The following is a 26,228-nucleotide window of genomic DNA, read 5'->3' on the forward strand; positions in this document are numbered from 1 at the left end:
GGATTGTTTTTGTATGCATCTAACTGCAACAATGTGTTGTCATTTTATTTCACTGAGTGCTGTCACAGATCTTGGTTAATGCTAAACATTTATCCGTTAACCTATGAATACATAAAGATTAAACTATTTAGTTGAAGACAGCAGCCAAATTGCTTTGGGCTCTGTGAAATGTTGGTGAATATAAAATACATTCCCAGTACAATAAATATGTATGTCATATAAAATCATGTGTAAGGATTCTTGCTACATTTTATGGAAGAATGGTGATATTTATCTGAAATGGTTACTACAGCTTTAAAATGGCTTTTACATGATGTCCACTAAGTAACTAATACAAATTCCAGTGGCAGTTATTTCAGGCTTCACAATGAATTTATTGGTTGCACTTAACCTAATTATGTATGGTCTTCTAACAGCCGTGTATTTAGATGTTGTGTGCTTTTGTCTTATTTTTTGGCTCGGTGGAGTTCTAATGTGGTACGTATCTTTGTTTTGTACAGACGTATTAAAGCTCGGAGGAAAGCTTTACTTGCAGAGAAAGAGAGAGCTGCCAAAGTTGCCAGTCTCCCGCCCCCTCCTCCAGACCCTCTTGAAGTAAGTGTCGAAACAGAAGAGATCACTTGCTATAGAACCCAGATTTATTTACATAATACATAACTGTATACATTATTGTTAGTACAATATCTGCTTCAAGGTCATGTGACTTATTGTATTGATTTTTAAGGTGAAACAGTGTTTGCCGAATTTGTGTCAAGGATGAATACAATTTATGCAAAGTCTTTTTTTTTCTATGCATCTGTGCTATAGAATTGCTATAGGAATCCATGCAAGGTACATAACATGTTTTTAGTGATATTGTCTGTAAAACACTGACTGTTTTTGGCGCTATAGAGCATTGAAGTGAAGAAGCTCCGTTCTGTGAAGATGTCTGATGTTGACAGTTTTTCTGTCACGCGTTACCATCTACCTGAAGCTTGTGTGGACAGGGAAGGTGACAAAGCACAGGTAATGAATTCTGCAGTGGAAAATGTAGGAATGGACTTTTTTAAAACCTATTAAGGATTATTTATAGCAACCTATGCATTTTAAACGTTTTCATATAAATGCCTTCCTATTAATTTTGACAATCATAAGTTTTTTTTTTTTTTTTTTTTTTTTTTTAAACGTTTTCTGTCCGATCCATGACTTTGTCTTTTGCATTATATACGTTTTTGTGACTTATAAAACTTTGACCTGCTGTGAGTTTCTTGTGTAGCCCGTCTTATTGCAGTGAAGACTAAAGTGTTAACGTGTGTTGTGTGGCAGCTGGATGCTCGGGCTGCAGCGCTGGAGGAAGCGAGACGTCTGGAGGAACTGGAGCAGGAGGAGGGGCGAGAGAGGGGGGAACAGCTGGAGAAGGCCAGGCTGAGGGGCAGCCATGCTCTCCGAATGGTCCAACTCAGCCAGGTACTTGTTGCGGTCTGAAGGACTTTGCTGGCTTATGCTTTGAGATTAGTGAAGAGACGCTTTCAGACCTGATGTGCATTTGGCTTTAAATCCTCTTCTTAATCCAAAATCTTAATTTGTCTGCACTAAAATGTGTAATTCTTGATTTGGCTCTGAGGGGCGCACTTCATACAGTGAAAATGCGTATTTATTTTATTAGTATTGACAATTTAATAGCCATTTAAAACCAATCATATATATTCTACCATACTTTTAACTCTGTGTGGTTATTTTGAAGAGGTATGTGAACTTAAGTGCTAGAATTGGTAGGTGTGATAGCCTTCCTTTTGCTGTGGCTCTGCCTATGAGCAGTAATGGGGCAGTGGGGTGTTCTGCTTTCCAACAGGACCGAGAGAGGCTGCTCACAGAGCTAGAGCAGATGCAGCAGGCGGACTTGGCCCGGCGCAGGCAGGTTGTGGTACAGATGCCACCCCAGCTCTTCGTACCTCCTTACAGGCGACAGGAAATCAAGGAGGACTGGCAGAGAGACCTGGAGATTGCATTTGAAGACATGTATTCTGGGGACCGAAGTAAGAAGAGTTTGACACTATGAGACTGTAATATGTTATTCCATCAGGTAATCTGTTCCTGCGTACGTTCCCCAGCAACCCTAAAGATTGGAAAAACGCCCTTAACGGCATGAAAAAGCATTTCCTATCGTTTTCAGTTACTAATAAAATCTGCAGTTATCTAGGTTTTTGTTGCCACGCTTTCCAGAAAGTATGGAAAGAACTACAGCAGCAGATCCCCCCCCCCCCCCCCCCCCCCCGATATTCTAACTTGGAAACCACTTACCTTAAGATTTGAATCAAACCATATTGTCCACGGTTTCTTCAATACATTTCTTTGTTTGCTAATCCTCTCTACCCATATTGACTTTTTTTCACAAGATAAATCTTTGTTTGCTAGTCCAGTAATGTTCTCGCTCCCTCTTTCACCCCCCACCCTGCAGGAGTGAAGGGTGACCTGGTCCTGCGCTTGGCCCCAGAGCCCCTGCCCACACTCTCGACAGGAAGTCAGGATGGAGAGTTAGATGTGACCCTGGAGCCTGTGGTAACGCCTAGCGGTGATGAACAGACTGAGGAGAGCCAATCTCATGACTTGCCAAGAACAACAGAAGGTAGAGAATAAATCCTATTAAACTATAGAGAAAGATTAGAGCTTTCTTGCAGAACTAACCATATTATGGTCTTTAAAGAGCTTTCCAGTTTGTTGCTTTTCTTTATTTTGTATTGGTCTCTTTCTAAAGCAAACCATTTACAGTGCCAATTTTATATTGATTACATAACCTCTTTATGGTAGATGTTCTTGTTTGTGATTTGTACTGTAAGTCCAGTACAGCATATCAATTATCTCCAAGTGTATGGATTTAGTTTCACATTCTAACCTGATCCAAAATGCATCAAATATGCTGGTATAGAGAAGACTATGAATCATTAAACCCCGTTTCCCTGGAACAAGAGTGACATATTTCCAAGCTGCTGGTGTCATGTATTCTTTATCAAACACATTTTAAGCTTGAGACTTGACCATGTTTTTATTGGCTTTGTGTCCTGTTTACATGATGGTGAAAACACCACACTTCTAATTCAAGGTGAAGCTGCGACGGGGGCTCCTAAGCAAGCCCTAAAGAGACTGCTGAGTAAGATCAGGACCCAGAGAGACCAGTGGAGCTCTCGCAGTGAGGCTGAGACGGACACTGCCATTGAAGCTATGACCATTGAGTCTGGCTCGTTGACCAGTGAAGACCAAGTGCGGGCCCGCTCCTCTGACCACAGAGATGGACACCAGTTGCCTACTTTTGCCCAGCACACCAAAGGTAAATCCCCTCAACCCTTGCTGGCTTGAGAAACCAATATATCTATATTTATAATGACTGGATGGTTGAGGTAGAGATTGCAGGTGGCAGAGAGCCCGAGGTCAGGACAGTAGCTCTCATTTCATCAATTACATCAGCACAGATGTGTTTATAGATGTAGTGCTCTAGTTTTCTGATTGAAGAACACCACAAAGTGCTCAGGTTTGGCTCTAGTGCCCTCTCATGTATACTTTACTTTCCTGCTTACACTGTAGCAAAAGGTGCTCAAATCAACTGACGTCCGCTCAATAGAATTTCAAAGCACTCAATTTGCAATCTTTGCAGATCACTCTCCAGCGCAAAAGTTCAAGGAAATATTTTTGTTTCAGGTGGTATAATGCCAGAGGAGTCCATTGTTGCTGGGAGTACAACTCTGCTGCATCCTAAAGAGCAGGCAATCAAAATGCGGTCTGCTGCCGAGAGGAGAAAACAGGTCAGTTCAGGGCATATTAGATTCAAGCTCAGCATGCCTGTAACATAAACTCTCACTTTTTAAACATTATTTTTTATGTAAAAGGGTCAACTTCATATTTTTGCATGTTTTTGTCTAATGTATTTTTGTCATAAGCTTTCAATTTTTTTGTATAAGGTGTGATGCTTAGATAACCCCTCTAACTGCTATAACAAAAAATAATTGCTTTGTGGATGCTGCATGGCTCACTGCAGGAAGAAGAGTTGGAACAGAAAAAGCAAGAGCAGATTGCCCTGCTACAGCAGTTAGAGGAGCAGAAAAGAAGCCTTGAGGTCCGTTTACAGGAGGCCCAGCAGGATAAGCAGCGTCTGCAGGCCTTGATGCAGGAGAACCTCCAGAGAGGAGTCCAGCAGCCCTCCCAGGAGGAAGAGCCAGTCTGTACTGCGGCTTCACTCCCTCTGGTACAATGAACTACTTTTCTTTCACAATGACTCGCAATATGTTGTCCTTGTAGTGTTTTTCGGGATATATTTAAATTAGGGCTGTGCGATATGACTATACATATCGTGTGACGATAGAAAAACGTCTATCCTTTCATATTATGCTATATCGTTTATATCGTGGTGTCGCAAATTGCGATCTTTACGGCAGTATTTTTCGTCATTAGGATGTTTTGCGTTCTTCCCGATTCTTCCACACGTGTCGGACGCGGCAAGAAATGAGCATCAGAAACACAGACGGACATGAGGAGAGAGAACTGACACACAATAACCAACACAACCAAGAGATACTTTAATGCGCAAGCGCACACGGTCTGCCCCGCTCTCGTCGCCGGGCTGAACTCGATCTGCAAGCACCCCCTGCACCTCCGTTAATTTAGACTGATATCATTTGTATAAAATTAATAATAACATTTGTTTGCATTTTAATAAATTGGAAAGCAATGCAAACACATGCAGAAAGTATCATTTTCTTTTTATTAAGATGGTGAAGTGGTTCAACAGTAGTAGTAGTATTATTATTATTAATATTATTATTATTATAACTATTTTGTATTAACAACGTGCTGTACTTGTAAGTAGAATCGAGATGCGACAGTCAGAGGAGAAATGTCTCTGTCCAGCAGATGTTAATGTGCCACTATAAACACGGCTGTGGTGAATCTTCCTGAATCTGTACCTTTTACAGCGCATGTGTTGCGTGATCACTATTACTTGTGTTATTGTTGTTATGTGACCGTAAATCATACTGTGTATATGTATATATGTGCTCTGAGGAAGAGAAGTCGAAACGCATAAGCATTATGATGTTCACTTTTTCTCTAATAAATAATTTTTCAGACATCGGTGAATATGGACTGTTTTTAGACGGGAGTTGCTGTACCATCCTAATATAATAGGGATAATTGTTCTATATAAAATCCCTGGGATAAGGCACCCCGCATTTAAGATTTATTAAAACTATTGTAACGCCAGCTATTTTTAAACTTATGTGTGTGTGCGTGTGTAATATATATATCCCATAACAACATAACACATGTAATAGTAATCACACAACACTTGCCCTGTAATGTGATGCATTCTGCATATATTTACTATGACAGCCTGCATGTAGTATTTGTTAGTTTTGCTTATTGAAGGATTAACGAAATACTTGTAGTTAGAATGTCTTTGGTCTTATTTTGTGGCTTGATTGGATAAAAACATCGAGATATATATCCTGTATCACCCAAACTTCTAAAAATAGAGATATTATTTTTAAGTCGTATCGCCCAGCCCTAATTGAAATGCATGTTTTGAATATGTGGGTGAAGGTATTTGTTCACCTACTGTATGATAATGCCAGAAGCTAATCAAAATGGTCAGTTATAGTATTCCTAGTGAAATTAACTCAGTTATGGGGGCACGTTCCTTGGACTATGCTGAATATTGTTTACTTTCTGACCCCTTATTCCTCATACTGTGCATTTCTGTAACTTGACAGGTTTTACATTTTAATACTTTTAATGCTTAATTGTCTTGCGTGTCAAACTCATTAACTTGTAGAAAAGTGAGGCACCCCTTTCCTCAGAAGATGAACACTTACAGAAGATTCATCAGTATCAACAGCGTCTTCTGGAACAGAATCGGTTAGTTTTATTGATTATACATACTGTGGTGGGGGAATGTTTTGGCACTTTTTTTTTTTTTTGCAGCTGATTGCACTTTGTATTTTTTAAACAGAGACATGTAATGTTGCATGAAACAAAGACCAGGAGTAAAAAAAAATCAATTATGCTGGGCCTGATAATTTAAGTTATTTTTAAACAAAAGACATCCTGATACCAATTTGTCTTTTTGTATTATTCTTCATGTGAACTAGAGTATAGGCTACATTTTCTGTGTAGCAGCTGTACTATAGTTTGGCTGTTTAACCTTTTTCCGAAATGAATTTTGACAGACATTTTCTGTTGCATATTTTCAATATTTAACATTTTCCAATGCTGCCTTTTTTTTAACTTTAGTAAATCTAGGTTTTGTACAGTGGGGGGGAAAAAAGTATTTGATCCCCTGCTGATTTTGTGCGTTTGCCCACTGACAAAGAAATGATCAGTCTATAATTGTAATGGTAGGTGTATTTTAACAGTGAGAGACAGAATAACAACAAAAAAATCCAGAAAAATGCATTTCAAAAAAGTTATAAATTGAGTTGCATGTTAATGAGGGAAATAAGTATTTGACCCCTTCAACTTAGTACTTGGTGGCAAAACCCTTGCTGGCAATCAAAGAGGTCAGACGTTTCTTGTAGTTGGCCACCAGGTTTGCACACATCTCAGGAGGGATTCTGTCCCACTCCTCTTTGCAGATCCTCTCCAAGGATTTCAAGGCTGACGTTTGGCAACTCGAACCTTCAGCTCCCTCCACAGATTTTCTATGGGATTAAGGTCTGGAGACTGGCTAGGCCACTCCAGGACCTTAATGTGCTTCTTCTTGAGCCACTCCTTTGTTGCCTTGGCTGTGTGTTTTGGGTCATTGTCATGCTGGAATACCCATCCACGACCCATTTTCAATGCCCTGGCTGAGGGAAGGAGGTTCTCACCCAAGATTTGATGGTACATGGCCCCGTCCATCGTCCCTTTGATGTGGTGCAGTTGTCCTGTCCCCTTAGCAGAAAAACACCCCCAAAGCATAATGTTTCCACCTCCATGTTTGACGGTGGGGATGGTGTTCTTGGGGTCATTCCTCCTCCTCCAAACACGGCGAGTTGAGTTGATGCCAAAGAGCTCGATTTTGGTCTCATCTGACCACAACAGTTTCAACCAGTTCTCCTCTGAATCATTCAGATGTTCATTGGCAAACTTCAGACGGACCTGTACATGTGCTTTCTTGAGCAGGGGGACCTTGCGGGTGCTGCAGGATTTCAGTCCTTCACGGCGTAGTGTGTTACCAATTGTTTTCTTGGTGACTATGGTCCCAGCTGCCTTGAGATCATTAACAAGATCCTCCCGTGTAGTTCTGGGCTGATTCCTCACCGTTCTCATGATCATTGAAACTCCACGAGGTGAGATCTTGCATGGAGCCCCAGACCGAGGGAGACTGACAGTTATTTTGTGTTTCTTCCATTTGCGAATAATCGCACCAACTGTTGTCACCTCCTCACCAAGCTGCTTGGTGATGGTCTTGTAGCCCATTCCAGCCTTGTGTAGGTCTACAATCTTGTCCCTGACATCCTTGGACAGCTCTTTGGTCATGGCCATGGTGGAGAGTTTGGAATCTGATTGATTGATTGCTTCTGTGGACAGGTGTCTTTTATACAGGTAACGAGCTGAGATTAGGAGCACTCCCTTTAAGAGATGCTCCTAATCTCAGCTCGTTACCTGTATAAATGACACCTGGGAGCCAGAAATCTTGCTGATTGATAGGGGATCAAATACTTATTTCCCTCATTATCATGCAAATCAATTTATAACTTTTTTGAAATGCATTTTTCTGGATTTTCTTGTTATTCTGTCTCTCACTGTTAAAATACACCTACCATTAAAATTTTAGACTGATCATTTCTTTGTCAGTGGGCAAACATACAAAATCAGCAGGGGATCAAATACTTTTTTCCCCTCACTGTATCTTAGTGATATAATTATGTGAGTTCTTTATCCAGTGTTCCCACATGTCCTGGAAAACCTTGAAATCAATTGACTGTTTGTCCAGTCATGGAGAACACATGGAAAATAAGAAAATATATTATATATATCCTGGAAATATTTGAAAGGTCATGGAAAATGGTGAAGTTAGGATACAAAAACATATTTAGCTGATGTTTCCATTGATCTCCTATGTAAGCAAACTGAAAAGCCGCTCACGCGGCAACATTAAAGTCCTTCAAGTATGGGGTACTTTCAATGACAAGCTAAAAGTTACACAGCAGTTCAATTTTTTTTAAAATGCTCCACCCAGCTGTTGTGAATGGTAGGCTATGGTGTCAATCACAACATTTCACCCACACGAACATACCCCACAGTGTTGTCTTTCCCAGTCTCGTTCTTGAGTTTTGAGTTTCTTTCCTAACTATAGCAGAAATGTGAAATGAGAGATGTAAGCAACTATGGAAATACAAATATTTGTCACTGATGAATGAGACAGTAAGTACTTCAGAATAAGTTTACTCGTTTTAGCAAGCTTTCTTCAATCTGTTGTTCAGTTGTAGTGATTTTGACAGTAGTTGACATTACTTTAGCTAGAGCCATGAGGATGCTGATTTTGCGATTAGCTTCAAATTCTCCCCTGACAAGACCTGTGCACTGGGCAGTTTATTTATTTATTTATTTATTTATTTATTATACAGGTTGCCCCTTTAATTTACCTGTAGGCCTGTTTCAACTATGGGGCAAATTAAATCAAGCCTCTACTTTGCTGATCATCTGTGCCTCGCTATAGACATGGTGTGTACCCCTCCATTTAGTAGTACCTACGAACTGCTAACACTGGTTTAGCATGCCTGTTTGTGTCCAAGCCATAGATGCCTGACCCATAAGGGCATAGGGGGCGGCTGCCCTCTACACTATGAATTTAAGGGAGGCAAATTATATATTGTACCACTCCCCCCCTTTTTTTTCCCCACTCACTATTACACATAAAACGTTTCAAAATTTACACAGTCGAAATGCATTCAGGTCAGGTAGAAAAAAAAAAAAAGTGGAAGTAATCGTGAACAAATCGGCTGCCGAGGTACTGTATGAAATTAAATGCATACTACTTCAATGCTTCATACATTTTATGGCTCAAATTATTATTCTACTAATAATAATTGTGTGGATTTTTGCAACTATGCCAGTTAGGACAGCAACAGGGGAGCTATCATTCAGTGCGCTAAAACTACTCGCCTGTTTCAATTACAGAGCTCCACTGAAATATCTGTGATTGACAAGCACCAGAAACCGTGTCTTGTTTGCTGCATAATGTTGGTTGATATATTTTCACCGGATGTGTCCCATAGTGATATGTGGTTGAGAAGCAAACTGTAACAAACTGGCAACAGAGACTGCCTGAATTGAGCCCTAGACTGATAGAGACTACACATTAGTTGTTTTGTTATCCATCCTATGTAAGTTGTTCTCTTCCTTGTGCTTGTAAATTGTAAATCTGTCCTTGAAGCCGTGCACTGGGCTAACAATGCGCTGCTCTGGTTCTGTACATGCGCCGTTCCCTCTGTTCTGTACAGAGATGATCCTTCACCTTTTTTCAAGAGTGTAACAAATTGTTTGATTCGCGCATTTCAGGGCTCCAATTTTATTAATAAATATTATATGCACCCTCACCCCCGACTGCTAATTCCTGGCTATGCAACTGATATTAGCTTATACTAAATAAGCTTGTTCAAATGATTTTATTAATTGATTTATACTGAAGTACAATATAATTTGAAGTGCATGTGAATCAAAACATTCCAGCAATATTAAAATATCATGCAGGGTCCATGTTTTTTTTGTTTGTGTTTTTGTTTTATTGTAAGCTCGAAAATTTGCCGTTACACAAACCTGTCTGCTCTGTATCCAGGCACGTCGAAAAGAACCATCTATGCCGAAAAGTTCAACCACTACAAACTAGCATTTTTAAAAATAATATTATTTGTCACAATACACCCTTCTATTATAAATGCCAAGCTTAGAGTTGTTTGTAAAATAAACCTAATTAATATAGTGTTTAAAAAGCTACAAGTCTCGTATTACAGCATGTTGAATTTCTGTAAAATGTCCCTGGAAGTTAAAATATTATATAGGCACACAAATTTAGTAAGTTAAAAACGAATAGTATACTTAAAATTGATGTAGACTGCATGACTAAATCGTAGGGCTGTACGATATGACGATATATATTGTATGACGATAGAAAAACGTCTATCGTTTCATATTATGCTCTATCGTGGTATCGCAAATCCCAGTCTTTACGGCAATATTTTTCGTCATTAGGACGCTTTGCGTTCTTCCCGGTTCTTCCACATGTGCTGGATGCGGCAAGAAATGTGCATCAGCAACATGAACAGACATGGAGGAGAGTGAATTGACACACAATAACCAACATAACCAAAAGATACTGTAATGCGCAAGCGCACACGTTGCGCCCCGCTCTCGTCATCGGGCTGAACTCGATCTGCAAGCACCCCCCACCCCAGCTAATTTAGATTATTATTAATTTTATACAAATTATATTGTTTGTTTGCATTTTAATCAATTGGAAAGCAATGCAAACACATGCAGAAAATATAATTTTCTTTTTATTAAGATGGTGAAGTGGTTCAACAGTTTTAATATTATTATTATTATTATTATTATTATTATTATAACTATTTTGTATTAACACGTGCTGTACCAGTCAGCAGAATCCAGACATGACAGTCAGAGGAGAAAGGTCTAGCAGATGTTAAATGTGCCACTATAAACCCGGATGTGGTAAATCTACATGAATCTATACCATTTTACAGCACATGTGTTGCGTGATTACTATTACTCGTGTTATTGTTGTTATGTGAAAGTAAATAATTGTATGTGTGTGTATATCTATATATCTGTCCCATAACACACATACTAGTAATCACACAACACTTGCCCTGTAATGTGGGAAATACAGAATGCAACACGACAGGCTGCATGTAGTATTTGTTAGTTTTGAAAATTTAATGATTTAATGAAATGCTTGTAGTTAGAATGTCTTTGGTCGTATTTTGTAGCTTGATTCGATAAAAACAAGAAATATCGAGATATATATCGTGTATCGCCCAAACTTCAAAAAATATTGAGCTATTATTTTTAAGTCATATCGCCCAGCCCTACTAAATCGTATACTTTTTTTATTTGTATTTTGAGGAAGTATTTTATTTTTAAAATATTGTAGTTGTAGGATTTTGCTGACAGCGTTCCTTATTTTTCAGTAGAATTAAGGTTTTCTTTAAATGTGTTAATTTTCAATCTACTTGTTCTGTTGTCTAGCAAATGTAAAACTACAAGTAAACAAAAATTGACTTGTAGTTACTGTAGCAAAAAAATGTGTAGTTGCAGGTGTGAGCTTTTGAGATCTTCTGGGTGAATGTTTGAACTGACAGGTTGTAATTTTAATGGTTAAAAACATGGATTTTTAGTTAGTTTCAGTTTAAATTACAAAAGATACCTTGGCAAAAATGAGAGGATTTAGGTTTTATTTTATAATTTTTTTCAGAACCTCAGTGGACTGTCTTAATGCCTTAGTGAATGAAGTGGGTCCTCACCTCAGAACAACCTTAGCGCTACTTGTGGGTAGGCCTAGATATTTCAGTAAAAGGCAGTGATCAAATCATAATTGTGAATTTGTTTCAGTTATTGTATTTGTTGCAGGTCTGTGTGTGTGTCAAGTCAGTCAGACATTCATTAATTCAGTAAGCCCAGTTCTCATTATACTGCCAGTCAACAACCAAAGGAATATTTGGTTTTCTATGCTGGTGGTAGATGAGGGTGCCATTATAATGGTGGGCGGTATAGTGAGTAAGCACTGTATATCCAAACACGAGGGCTTTTCAAGGACATTTTCCATGACTCAAATTATTTCTTAATAACAGTGTGAACCCTGTTTCTCAAGATAAAGATGTCTGTGGATAAGTGTCTGTTAAGTTAATTTGAAGTATAAATACTAGTTGCAGTATGATTATTGATCTAGAATTTAAGTACTTGTGACTTTAATTTTAAGAGTTTCTTTAGTCTTACAAATTTATAACTTTACGACTTACAAATTTACAACTTTTAATTCCCCTGGTTAAGTGACAAGCTCTGTTAAAATTCACTTATTAACAGGCTGTGATGGTAGTGGAAGTAGATTTACTCTGTCACTGCTAACGCTCCCAGTTTGAGCTGTACATTTTAGATATCTTGACAGATTGATTTGTTCCTTGCAATTTGGCAGCCTGCATAAACAGTCAGTTGAAGAGGTCCGGCAGCGCCTTGAAGACTATAAGCAGATATTGAAGAGAAGGTACCCATCTTTGTCTACAACTGCACTGCATCCAGTTCCTCCTGATGCCCTGGCATCTACACATCCCACCCATTTCCAGGAAGCTGGAGTTAGCAGTGGTCATTTGGACACGAGCCTGATGTCTAAAGAAATGGTGGATGTGCATTTGGAAAAACGTCTAGAACTAGCTTGCTTTGAAAATGCTGGAAAAATGCCACCTGGCCCTTCTCACTTTGACAATGTTAAGTTGCCTGTAAAAACACTTTCTAACTTTGCCACAAAAAATCGGGTTCAAATATCTGAATCGGAAAATGCCTTTAAGACCCAAATATTACCTGGTCCTCCAATTCCAACCAGTGCTTCCTCTACAAGACAATTAAAATCAAACCAGGACTCAAAAGCCTTGAAAATTGAGCTGCATTCTGGCAGAGACGTGCAGCCCGATTCCAGAGTTGCAGGAAGCCAAAGCGTGCATCAGACATCACAAGGAAGCCTTGGACGTGAGAGATCAGAGGCAGACATCAGAAGGTTTATAGAAGTCTATGAGAACCATCATGAAAGTCCTACCCAGATCCCCTCGTCAGCACTCCTCGGAGCTTCTGAAGTTCAGCCCCAGAGAATGCCACTGGTATCTGCAGGAACTCCTCATACCGACACCAGTTCAAGTCTGCCACAGCAACAGCTGCCTTTACCCGAGGTGTCACAGGATCGCTTAAAGCCGGACCATTGCACAGCGGTGGCAGATGCTCGTTCAGGAATTCAACCTCCTTCCTTTGAGGCTTTCGAGGGGCGGGACACGCTGCTGGTGACGGCTGCTCAGATCCAAGCCAAACAGCAACAGCTCTGCGAGACACAGGAGCGACTGGACAGGCAAAGAGAAGCATTCCTGCACCAGCAGAGGGTCCAGGAAGAGTCTCTACTCCAGAAACAACACCAGCTGAAGGAACAGATGAGGCCGCAAGCGTGCCTGGAAATGTTCCTCGTCGACAAGCAGGTAAATCTGTATCGGTTTGATTTATTTGGGTGTGCGGTCCACAAGGATTTACTGATACTTGTGCTACACAGTCATAACCTTATTATGTCATTATCTGCTATCTGTTTATCTGTGATCATCCCCAGTGTCTACCTGGGAAATAGATTCATCATATCATTATTCCTCTTTACTAGGTTTTAATGAGGTAATGAGCTATGCTGAGATTGAACTCACCTCACAGATGGCACTGTTTACTTTCAAGATATTGATTTTATTTTTGAAGTCCTAATATAAAGCCAACATTCACTTTTAATCAGCTCCCCTCCTGTTATTCTTTTTGCCATTACTGGAGGACATCAGTTTATTCTTTGCTATGTCCAAGTGCATCTGTCTCACAGTCAAAGTAATGTGTTTTTCAGTTCTTTATCTGAATGCTGTGTGGGGAAGCTGAGATATGTGGAAATGGAAATCTTTGCACTTCCTGTCATGGGAGACCTTCACTCCTTTTCTTGCGAGGCATATGGTAGCTCTTTCCATTACTGCTTGTGGTGACCTGTATGGTTTGATATACCCCTGTATTTGAAGAATGATAGCTGCGGGCTGTGTAAGATGATAAATGTTTTAGCCTCTGAGATTTGCAGCAGATGAGAGAAGATGCAAACCTCCTTAATATTGTTTTTTGAAAGGTATCCTCATGCGCCTCTTTTTCTTTTTTTACAGCCTAAACAACCCAAGCAGGCAGCATCGGTGTCGAAGATCGATAAAGCGGAACATTTCAGTCTGTCTGCGCTGCTGCGAGCCGTAGAGCAATCTGATCGCGGTCCTGCACAGTCACAGAATGTGCATCTGCAGCTTAATTTGTCTCCACAAGCAAACCAAAGCCAAACGATTTCATTTACCCATCAGACATTTGTGCCAAGCAGTAAGTTCACAAATGCCTCTTATTTGTCTTATCTGTCAGATCCAGACAGTTGTTGGTGGTGTGGTATTTGAGGTTTAGGTGGAGTGTTGCTCTTTAGGCATACCTTGGTCAGTTACCATGGATACCAGTTGGCCATTAGATCCTTGTGGGTAGAGATGTTCTATCGGCTAAAGTAAAGTCAGAGAAAGGGTTGTTGACAGATTTTATAGCTAATAAGACCTTGGATCAACATTTCTGCTGAAATATGTGGTAGTTTGGAAACCAGGGCGATAGTGATTAACACTCAAACACATTGAACTTGCAAAAGATAATGGCACATTCACAATATTACAAGTTTAAATTGACCATCTACGTAATATTGCTCACATTTGCTCAGGAAGATGCAGAAATGCTGATTCATGCCTTTTTCTCCTGTATAGACGACTGGAACTCTTTGCTTGCTGATGTGCCTCAGATCTCCCTTTATAACTGTGTACTAAACACAATCTTAACTAAAACTGAATTGTCTGACCAAATCACTCCAGTCTTCGTTAGGCTATATTGATTTCCAGTGGAGATCAGATTGAAATTCAAAATCCTCCTTTTGTTTTTTGTCAGTGAGCTATTGGTTCTGCATATTCTGATGCATACCTTTCAATCATACTGCCTGTTGATGGGTCCAATTACGAAGCAGCGTTTGTTTAGGGACGCAGCCTTTTCAGGGGTCATAAGGGATGGTGATTCTGTAAGCACGTACTGTAAATCTTCTGTAAATCTCAATTGAAAACTTATTTTCTGTGGCTTTTAATGTTTGAATTGACCAGGTCTATTTATTGCCATGTGCAGTGCTTTGGGATGTATTTGAAAGGTGCTTTGTGAAATAGATTTTTTATAATGGTGCCTGAATCTCTCACTTTTATCCTTCTTAAATGTATTAATGTTCTGTGAATGGCAAGTCTTTCTATTTCTTCATAATAGAGTAGATTTGAATTCAATGTTGTATGTAAATCCCTGTAGCCAGTATTCATATATTTTGTGTTAAGTGTTAAGAATCCTTGTATTTTGATCTTTTGTTTGAAGATTTTTAACATTTCCTTCACTTTTCTGAAGTGGCAGTATTTCTAGGTTGGAAACCACAAGGTTTTAAAGTCTGTCTATCAGCTATTAATAGTTTTCCTCTGCAACCAGCAAGGGATTTGGCTTGTTCATTGTGGGTGTCTAATTGGTTGCCTGTTTGTCTGTTGTGATGTACTGCTGAACTTTCCCTCTGCTTGTCGCCCACTCCAATAAGTGGAATTAATTTTTCAAAGTGACATGTGAAAAATGAATGCAGGACTGTCATATGAAAACAGCAGCAGAGGGCAATCTAAGAAAAGCTTTGCAGTCTTTTATATATTTTCTATTTGCTGCTCTTGAGCAAAGAAACACTTCTGCAATTATAGGCTTTTTAAAAAGAAGTCTGACATCCTGTACCACTGGAGCAAGCAAGCAGCATCATGGCTTTTTGTTGTCCCCACTTCCCATCAAGAAGGCTTTTCTTTAGTAAGCCGTGCTTACTGTATTATGTTCTTTGCCAAGTCTCTTCAGCTTTAGCATTAACTCCTCACCCCAGATGTCTCGGTTGCTGAATATGGAGAACAGGGTCTCTAAAGCAAGCTTGTTTCCTTTCCCCTGCTGGACTTGACCATAGGAATAGAGTTTTGTTTGTCATATTCATGATTTAGTATTAATTCTCATCTGTCATTGCAATGAATGTATACAAACGCTGCAGAATTCTGAACCTGTAATGCAATTAATGTGCTTATATATATAATATATATATATATTTAATTAAACAGCCTTAAACTGTAATTTCAGGCACTTATTTGTCAAATGCTTTACCCCTGTGTAAATGAGAAGCAGAATTTTAATAAATATATTTTAATTTTCTAAAATCTCGAAATTACTGGATTTTAGTGGTACTTATTTTTCCAGGACTAAGTGAAATGTAATTCAGTTGGTTCATAAGACCATTTTGTAAATAAACAGGGCAGCACTTGATGCAGTGACTAACCTGTAATTTAGATGTTTGTTGATTTTAGAATATCACTTCCTCAGTCAGAATGAAGCGTAGGACAACTGTTTACATGTGTATGACTCAGACTGGAGAGGAGCAGGGTCAGGGGAAACGCAATTTCATTCATTTCGCAGCACACCTCGTTATTGTTTTTAATAGATGCAATCATTCAATCATATAATCCTACTGTGTATTTGCATTTACTTTTAAGTCTACTCTATGAAGGTGTTTTCAGTATGTGCAAACGAAAGGGTTAACAGAAATTTCTTCTGATATCTTTCAATTCTTCCAGGTCTTTGAATTTTTCCTTCTTGTAATGAATTCAGTCAGTTGTGCTTACCGATTTTTTGCTTTTCAGCTCATGGTTATTATGTAAGACAAATAGAGAAATGTGAGTTCTGCAGTTCAGCATGGGTTGTTTTTAAATTGGTGTTGTGATGAGATACGCTACATGTTGAATTTCTAATTTGTGCATTGAGCACTTGATTGATGTGGCTGTGGCATAATGTAAATGAACAGAAGTGCACACCTGAAACGTACTTGCACAGCAACTCAGCCTTGTTTCAGGTTTAGTAACTCCTTTTAGTGCATGCTTTCAGTTCAATTTAAGAAACATTCTCATCTTATAACTTATTTATGGGCAGTATTGGTTATGTGGTGGTATTTCTGAAGCTTGACTCCTCTTCATAGGATTGAAACTCTGACTCTTGCCCCACCTAATTTTACCTTGTTGCTGCTTTCGTCTTGCAGGTTCCCCGTCTCAAAATGATGACCATGGCAGAGTCCTCCAGCTGCACCGGCCACACAAACCACCACTGGCCAAACCTAGACTGGGGATTTTAGACATGATTGAGCAGCATGAACTCAGTGCCATTCAGGAAGTTGAAACGCCTATGAGTGATGGCTTTCCCATCGGTGAGGCAAAGTTGTGCCCCTTGATTTTTATAATTGCTTTTGAACAGGTTTAATGTGCATCTGTTTGCTCTTAGCGGTCAGTGTTAAATATTTGTGGTATAATTCACATGCATAGAAGAGAGGTAAAAATAGTTATTCAATAAAATGCCAATTTCATGCATGCAATACAAAAGTTTATTTAATGGAGGTATAGCTTTATACTATACATTGCTGTCCCTCAGAAGTTTAAGGCACTAGGAATTTATATTAAATTAAACATTTTCACAGGAGAGGAATCTGGAGAAGAATCTAGTGACTCTGCTGCTGGATGTCCACAGGACAGAGGCTCTTTTGAAACCGGAAATGGACAATTGGGAACCTCCCACAGTAGTGAAATAAGCTCCAGTGGTGCTGACACGGGCCAATCCAGCAGACTGTCCTGGAGAGAGAGGCTCTTCCTAGAAGCTTGCTCAGCCCCACGTGCTGGTGAGATAAGGTCTTGTCCAGGGGTTGTCATTGTTTAGAATAAGGTCCCCTAACTTTTAAGACTGAAGAAAAATGGTATTGAAATACAATATACTGCCTCCTTAATCATGGCGAATTAAAGGTGTATAATTAAATTGACTAGAGGTCGACCGATATATCGAACGGCCGATAACCGCTTTTTGAAACTATCGGCAATCGCCAGGAATGAACGCCAATAATTCACCAATAATTTCTCAAACTATTGGCAATTTATTACCATAAAATCATCATACTTCAGACGAGAAATAAATACATGTTTATTTTGGTTTGTTAACATCGTTATGGTGCTTTAGTTTTCAAGCTCAGATCACAGTAAAATCTCAAGAAAATGAGTGTAAACATGCTTTTTTCTGACAATGTTGGCTAAAAGTTAAACTATATGTGATATTTATAAAACTATTTAAAATCCTACATCGTGTTTTGGCTGTGATTCATATTGCAATACTTATAACATGCGTAGTAAATAAGTTAAACTTTTGACTGCATTTTTAAATACATTTTAAAAACACCACAACAACAACAACAACGGAGCTCCTTCTTGGGAGAAAATGCAGAGAAACTGTGCTTCCTGCACTATAACCTGCCCCCATTGCATCAGCAGTCTTGAGCACTGAGCAGGACTTGCGAACCTGTAGAGAACCTAAGCTAGGACAACCAGCACTTAACACTTGCTTTGTGTGAAATATATAGAACATGCACATTTTTCTATTTGTGTTTAGAATTGTTCATATACCTTGTCCTTTGTACTAATGCATAGAACGTGCATATTATCGGTATCGGAGCCAAAAAAACAGTATTGGTCGATCTCTAGTTACAACATCCAAGCACTTTTATGGGCATCCCTACAGTTTTTTATTTTGATTTAATGCAGATCAGTAATGTACAGCATTATGCTGAGAGATGCCCAGTAGTTATTTGTCGGGTATATAAATCAATGTACTCATGTTTCTCTCTGTGCTTTTCAGTCATTTTCCAAAAGTATTTTGCTTAATGTTCCCCTGCAGGACCCCCTACTGCCCCCCTACCTTCTTCGTTGATTGATTTGCCAAGCTATTCTTCTGATATCGGTCAAGGTGTAGTGAGCTTTCCTGGCCCACTTATTTCAAGTTATAAACCAAGAAATGAGGTAAATATTTTGGCTATTTAGTTTGAAAATACTTCCTCTGAGATCTGCTGGATCAATGATGAAGATTAGCCAAATCTGAATGCTTGTAGTTAATACCTACGAGCATCATGATTATCAGAGAAGCCTTTTTTTTTTTTTTTGTCGTTTGGTTGTTTGTCTTCTGTGTGGGTGAATGGCAGTTTGTGTTTTGTTGGTGTGCGTTTGTGTATGTGCATGAATGTGTGAGTGATTGTGGGTTTTGTGAGTTTCATCTCTGGGCTGTGATGTAAATTACTATACCCTGAAGTATGTAAAATACATATTTCATGAAGGTCTCTACACTTGAACTGAGCCCAGTATTTCCAGTATTCTTGTTTTTAATTTTAATGGTGTTTAAATCTTCCTATCTGGTTATTGAACTTTGTCACTGCAGGCAATGATTCCTCAGTCAACACAGGCTGTTTTTTCCTATCCGTCAATGCAAAAAATGTCCGATCCTGAATGCTTGTCATCCACAACCATTTCAACTGGAAGCTTTTCTGCCACTGAACTGGACTTCAACTCTCCAGGAATTGGTTAGTAGGATAATTGAATTTGAAATCCATATAAGCTAGCTTGCCCTGCACATATATTACACATCAAATAGAGGTTAATGTATCGATTGTCATTTCAGAGAATAGAAAGTGACTCATTAACTACCAAATAGTCAAAGAGCAGCACCAAGGGGAGAGGTAGCGTAACCTTTATTCTGCCCAGGATTCTGTCTCCTGCAAATTGCATGCTTGCACATCGATCCATTGAAATTCTGAGCATTCGAATACTTGGCTTTAATGCTTTGCCGTATTTCCCACAGAGGTATATTTTTATACTGGGCTTCCCTTCAGTTACTACTTTGTGATGACAGCCTGTCATTACAATTTATTAACACTGCTAACCTCTGCAGTCTTTTGCCAGTTAATTGGAATGTTTAACTTCTGAAATAGTTGCTAAACTACAACTTAAATGGTTTATAAATATTACTTTTTTTTTTTAATATGTTACAGATTCTTCCACGCATGCTGCAGAATTTACAGCAGGAAAACCTTCTGCTGCCTCTCCAAGCAGATTGTCATCTTCATCTGATCACCACAGTGCCAGCAGTGATGCCTCCAGGCTTGTCTCACCCTTTTCAGATTCAGTCCTTCATAGCAGCAGCATTCAACGTATTATTGACAAATACACCAAAGAGCTGAATCACTCCTTGGATACTGTTGGGAGCTTTCATGGTATAATGCATGCATAACATTTTTTACCTATTTTCTTGTCTGTCATGTTTTAGGACTAGAAGGTAGGATGACCATTGTTTTGATGGGTTTTAAATAGGGAATATTCTGCATGTTGTAAAGAATACATATGCATATTTATTCAAATCTTGTTCCATGTGTATTTCTGAAAGATGATTTAGATATTCAAGTTTTTTTAAGTTCTTTTTGAAGAATTCAGTGCAGAATAAATACGGAGACTGAACGAGCACATGTGGCGTTTCCACTGAGAGGAAGTTGCCGACAGTAATCCATAATCCTGATGTCTGTTTGCAGCACCCTCAGCTGCGATGGATGTTTCGGATTTGGGGGATTCGAATTGTCATATCTCCCTTCGGTTAACAAAGCATGATTACAGTCAGCATTTCCAGCCTCTGACACCAAGAACAGACTTTGATGTTTCAAGTTCTTCATCCCTCCACTCGGAGAGAAACTCGGTGGTACATAGAACAAAGGATAGCTCTCAGGTATAGATGTCTCTCTTATTCTGTAGTGCTGGTATCAAAATATGTCTCTGAATCAAATGATATTCTGAGCGTTTGTCAGTAGTGTCGGTAGACAGATATTTCTTAACAAGCAATGTTTTAGTGGTGTATATTAGTCTTTCTCGTTAATTAAATTTTGTTGTAAGAATGTATATTGACCTGTTAGAACATAATGGCTTTCCATCAATAGAAATCTAATTATGTCCCCTTAGCTTTGCAGTACCTTTTCTGTAGTTTGACTTGTGCATTTTATAATGGCATGTGTGTATATTATACCATTTAATCCAGGATTTCGATATCTCTGCTCAGAGGCTTATAGGTACCTCTGCCTCCATGTGCATTCAAGATGGAAATGGAAGACATCTTGGCAGAAGTCTCGCAGATATTTCCAAGCAAACTGAAGTCATGGAAAATAACTCGGGTACGTTTAATTTGTGTATATTTAAGTTTTATCTATATTTTCAGGTTTTTGTATTCTGTAAGCCAGTTTTGCAAGTGTCCTGGATAGGTTTATATTAACAGAATGTACAGTGTATAGTATTTGAATGTGCTCTTTGGTGATCTACAGTTGGTTTAAATGTTGGGAATTAATGCCATGCAACTTGTCAGTTTATTAGGCATTACGATGATGCTTTAAGACATCATACATTGTGGAAACCCTATTTCATACACTAGTCCTAATTTCTTATTTTCTTTTTGTGACTCAGGCCACTTTCTTCCTTTAGAACCAAGACCCGACTTCGAAGAATCTTCCTCCTCCTCACAGCAATCTGAAAGACCAGCACAGTCAACGAGTGTGGAGGTACCTTTGCTCTTGGTTGATTATTGTTCCCACTGGTGTACTTTTACATTTAAAGGTGCGGGAGCTGAAATCTTGTGTTCCAGATGTTTTGTTCAAGCAGTCATTTGAGTTTGGGAAACCAGTACATGATTCTGTGTTGATGCAGGCCTATGTGCGAGATGTCTTCTGCTCCGGTTCCCCATTTCAATTATGCAATCAAGGATTTTATCTGCCATTTACACAAAGGCAACCTGCTGTTATATTAAATTGTTTTCCTTTAATCTGGCTCTTTTCTAACCAGTTACCATAATTACTGGAGTTGGAGAAAGCAGTCCTGGTACGTTCAGACCTTGCCATTTGCAGATGCTCTTCCATTGAGGGCCATTATAATTACCTTACTGTAACTTTTATGTTCAATTAATTACCTACTGTAAGGAAAGTCCTGCAATGCTGATGGCTTGAAAATTCAGATTGCTTTACCCTGCACTACAGTATATGCCTTTATTTCCAGTATTGATTCTTTTGTTTAGGAGATGGACTGCTCAACCCAGAGATGCTTGACTGACATTCCCACAGTATGTCAATCCTCTGATTCAGCTGCCAAAGGTCAGTCTGTGAGCAGTGTATTGACACTAGTTGGCATAAGAGATAATAGGAATATGAGGATACATTTTTTGTAATGAACCTGCAAAAATATTAATGTTAGTAGAGTAAGCTAAACTGAAATGTTGAATTGCTTATGTATCCTTACATATACTTTTTACACTGTTAAAATCTTTGGAGGTTTTAGAAAAATCATATGCAATCTTTGAGGAACTTAAGCATTGCTGACCAATGTTTGGATGTTTTGTGAATATTGTGAAAACAAAAAAAAAGATTGTTGCCAACACCATCTTTCCTTTTCTCAATTAGGAGATTCCAGTGTTCACCTCCTGACCCTGCGGTCCCACGCAACCACGCATCAATACCACTCTATAGATGTGAGAACAGATGGTTCAAGCTCCTGGCGATCACAGGGAAGATCCTTTGAGGACGCCAGAGCTGAAACTTCCTCTCCAGTACATCAATCTCTTACCAGGGTTGGTACCGTGCATTGGCATTTTTATTTTAAGAACTTAGGTCATTAACTTAGGCCAACAGAGTTTTTAAAAATATGCATAGAAGGCATTCATAACATTTCATTCCATAATAAAACTTGAAGTGTTTTGGTATCAAGTGAGGTGAGTTGCTGGTCCTTTGAAAATGTGTACACAAAGATAACTGCTTATTTTGTGAAGACCCTTTTATGATTTGATTGGAATTGTTTTGATTTAAATATGCAATTGTTGTATAAGTTTTAATAGAATTTGGTCATTACTTTGACGTATTTGCCATTAATTTAGGGTTTGGAAATGTCAGTGCAGCACCGCTTAAGTGACTTGGCTCCAGTGCAGCAATTCAAAAGCTTTGTTCAGGAGATTCACCACGAAGGAAGAGAATCGTCAACCCTGTCTGCCCAAGATGAAAACACAGGGGGTAAGATAATGAAACTGACAAATGTCAAATGTTCATTTTTATGTTTTTGTTTAGGGAACACCCATCTCATTGCAACAGAATACTTTGTGGTCTCTACTAGTGTTGCACGGAACTGAAACTTCAACACTTTTTCTCTAAACCTTTTACTAAAAAAACAAAATGGTTTGATTTTAATTGGATTTGTTAAGTTTGGTTCTTCTGTCAAATGTGTCTCCCTTCTTATAATTGAGAGAATCAAGACTAGTCTAGTAATTTGGGCACTTAACTTTTGTTATTAATATTGCAGACATTCAGTATACAGCATGTAGATTATAATTATAATTATGCTTGTATGGATTTAAATTATCACAAAACAAAATTACAAATTTATTTCTAGAAAGATTGAAAGAATAAGCTTTTTCAGACTCGAACAGTAAACCTACTGTTAGAACAATCACAAGCAAGAGAAAAATACACTCTGCCCCTGTGAAGGTATCAATGTAATTCAGCCCATGCACAAAGCAAAACAATAGCACGAACCAAAGAAACAAACTGAGCTTCTGAAATTAGGTCTTCGTTTAACAAAGTATTTAGAGTGTAATTTGGATTGGGCAGGGGGTGGAAGGAGTGACTAATGTTTGGTGTATGAGATTCTTTTGCATGAGATTTCTAATTGTTTGCTCAAAGGTTTTGGCAGGTATGTGGACATGTTGAAGGTTATTTCATATTAAATTATATTGTGTAATTCCTGCTGTTCTATAACCAATTACTTGCTTCTGAGAGAAATATTTTATTATGGTGTGGTAGTTTTATAGTTAGTTTAGGGTTTTTCTACCGAGTTATAGTATAGTTTAAAAAAAAAAAAAGCCCAATGGTTATTCTGTACCTTTTGGTATCTAGTATAATTTCCATATCGGGTATCGTTTTGATATGGATTGTGATCCTAAACCTGGTATCGAATTCAAAATTCTGGTATAGTGACAACACTAGACTCCACCCTTGCGATGCTGATCTCATCCAATCAGGTTGTCTAGATAATGATTTGTGAATATACACTCACCTAAAGGATTATTAGGAACACCTGTTCAATTTCTCATTAATGCAATTATCTAACCAACCAATCACATGGCAGTTGCTTCAATGCATTCAGGGGTGTGGTCCTGGTCAAGACAATCTCCTGAACTCCAAACTGAATGTCTGAATGGGAAAGAAAGGTGATTTAAGCAATTTTGAGCGTGGCATGGTTGTTGGTGCCAGACGGGCCGGTCTGAGTATTTCACAATCTGCTCAGTTACTGGGATTTTCACGCACAACCATTTCTAGGGTTTACAAAGAATTGTGTGAAAAGGGAAAAACATCCAGTATGCGGCAGTCCTGTGGGCGAAAATGCCTTGTTGATGCTAGAGGTCAGAGGAGAATGGGCCGACTGATTCAAGCTCGTTACAACCGAGGTATGCAGCAAAGCATTTGTGAAGCCACAACACGTACAACCTTGAGGCGGATGGGCTACAACAGCAGAAGACCCCACCGGGTACCACTCATCTCCACTACAAATAGGAAAAAGAGGCTACAATTTGCACAAGCTCACCAAAATTGGACAGTTGAAGACTGGAAAAATGTTGCCTGGTCTGATGAGTCTCGATTTCTGTTGAGACATTCAGATGGTAGAGTCAGAATTTGGCGTAAACAGAATGAGAACATGGATCCATCATGCCTTGTTACCACTGTGCAGGCTGGTGGTGGTGGTGTAATGGTGTGGGGGATGTTTTCTTGGCACACTTTAGGCCCCTTAGTGCCAATTGGGCATCGTTTAAATGCCACGGCCTACCTGAGCATTGTTTCTGACCATGTCCATCCCTTTATGACCACCATGTACCCATCCTCTGATGGCTACTTCCAGCAGGATAATGCACCATGTCACAAAGGTCCAATCATTTCAAATTGGTTTCTTGAACATGACAATGAGTTCACTGTACTAAACTGGCCCCCACAGTCACCAGATCTCAACCCAATAGAGCATCTTTGGGATGTGGTGGAACAGGAGCTTCGTGCCCTGGATGTGCATCCCACAAATCTCCATCAACTGCAAGATGCTATCCTATCAATATGGGCCAACATTTCTAAAGAATGCTTTCAGCACCTTGTTGAATCAATGCCACGTAGAATTAAGGCAGTTCTGAAGGCGAAAGGGGGTCAAACACAGTATTAGTATGGTGTTCCTAATAATCCTTTAGGTGAGTGTACAAGGACTGTAAAGATGAGCATGTCTGTGTTTGTTTTTTATCAGTGGAACCATCTTCAGAGAGCTTCTGTCCTCTGCAGCCCGAAATCACCTTGAATGAGATCGGCGAGAGCTCCTTCACCTTTAATCCAGCAGCTGAACGATTTCTGCAGCTTGGCACCCAGGAAAACCAGACTTGCTCCTCGGACGTCAGCGAATACCTTCTCCTGCACGCCATCAATGCCAACGAACATCCTGCTGTTGTGACCAGATCGCAGGAAGATGTGGATCTCTCTCGGCTCTCTGAAGAACCAATTGAGCATTTGAGATGTCAAAGTGAAGGAAGGGAGCCAGATCTGCAGGAGTCAGTCTATCAGCTGGTAACGTCTCGGAGCACGATAAACAATTCTGTTTTGAGTGAGCCCCCCGTTACTGAAGCTGTGAAACTTGTGGGTCGTCATCTGGGTGAAATTTCTCTCGGTGACGCAAGACATTCGCCAAGTAAACTAGCAGAAGAGCTTTGCTCAGATGAGAGAGAGGATGCTTCTGTACTGGAATTTTCTCCAGAAATCGAATCTTCAAAGTTGGAGTTGGCACTCAATGAAAGAGCCGCCACGCTGCAACGGGAGCACTTGGATCCTCTGGGTTTAGCTCCAGAGGCTTCAGGAAAGAAAGCCAGTTCGAAGTTCACCATACCTTTCTGGGTAAGATGATGCATTACAACATTGTATGCTTCAGGCATCAGTCTTCTATTCTTATTCATTAATATAGTTTATAAAATTTATAAGCCATGAATTTCAATGTTGTTTTTGAAAATGGGCTTAAGCTACATCCCAGAAATAGATACAGATTTGAGTCAGTACTGCTTTTCTCTTAGATCTATATAAAAAAAAAAAAACTTTATCTGGAACTTGGTTTCTTTTGAAGTATGCCCTCAGGGGCTTTGCATCCATAAAATGTCCTTGACATGTTAAACGAAGCTACGCCACAGTTTATGATTTGACATGTTTGTGTTGTCTAACCTTTCAGGAGTTCTAGTAATTAAATGTTTATCGCTTTATTTATTTATTAGTCTGCTTTCATCAGCAAGTAACAATCATAGCCTCATTGGTGTCGAGGGAAATTAATTTTATTTCCTTTAGAAAAATTCAGTTGTCTAATTTAATTAGATGCCCAAGTCATTTCTGGGGCCATTTGTGTCAGTTGACATTAATGATGTATGTACCAGCTATGGTCATTCAGTTTGAGCTGTATTTTGCCTGTGGTCTAACATTTTAACCCTTT

At 39.1% G+C, this 26,228-nt stretch overlaps 1 protein-coding gene across 3 annotated transcripts in view; it reads left to right on the forward strand.

Annotated features, from left to right (window-relative positions):
- cep295 (centrosomal protein 295) overlaps positions 1-26,228 on the forward strand; it is a 32,141-nt gene that overhangs the window by 2,411 nt on the left and 3,502 nt on the right. For 2 of the 3 annotated variants that reach the window (XM_066699258.1, XM_066699259.1), the window contains exons 5-27: positions 501-594; positions 892-1,005; positions 1,306-1,446; positions 1,832-2,015; positions 2,438-2,605; positions 3,080-3,304; positions 3,673-3,776; positions 4,010-4,216; positions 5,801-5,883; positions 12,161-13,202; positions 13,902-14,103; positions 16,889-17,053; positions 17,321-17,518; positions 18,562-18,683; positions 19,096-19,237; positions 19,706-19,927; positions 20,240-20,430; positions 20,737-20,869; positions 21,156-21,250; positions 21,760-21,835; positions 22,142-22,308; positions 22,612-22,744; positions 25,011-25,648. In XM_066699258.1, coding sequence (XP_066555355.1) covers positions 501-594; positions 892-1,005; positions 1,306-1,446; positions 1,832-2,015; positions 2,438-2,605; positions 3,080-3,304; positions 3,673-3,776; positions 4,010-4,216; positions 5,801-5,883; positions 12,161-13,202; positions 13,902-14,103; positions 16,889-17,053; positions 17,321-17,518; positions 18,562-18,683; positions 19,096-19,237; positions 19,706-19,927; positions 20,240-20,430; positions 20,737-20,869; positions 21,156-21,250; positions 21,760-21,835; positions 22,142-22,308; positions 22,612-22,744; positions 25,011-25,648 — 4,846 coding nt within the window. The remainder of the gene's footprint in view (positions 1-500; positions 595-891; positions 1,006-1,305; positions 1,447-1,831; positions 2,016-2,437; positions 2,606-3,079; positions 3,305-3,672; positions 3,777-4,009; positions 4,217-5,800; positions 5,884-12,160; positions 13,203-13,901; positions 14,104-16,888; positions 17,054-17,320; positions 17,519-18,561; positions 18,684-19,095; positions 19,238-19,705; positions 19,928-20,239; positions 20,431-20,736; positions 20,870-21,155; positions 21,251-21,759; positions 21,836-22,141; positions 22,309-22,611; positions 22,745-25,010; positions 25,649-26,228) is intronic. The other variant, XM_066699260.1, reaches the window with a different exon arrangement.

The sequence above is a fragment of the Amia ocellicauda genome, chromosome 3, assembly GCF_036373705.1.
Source record: "Amia ocellicauda isolate fAmiCal2 chromosome 3, fAmiCal2.hap1, whole genome shotgun sequence".
NCBI classification, from domain to species: domain Eukaryota; kingdom Metazoa; phylum Chordata; class Actinopteri; order Amiiformes; family Amiidae; genus Amia; species Amia ocellicauda.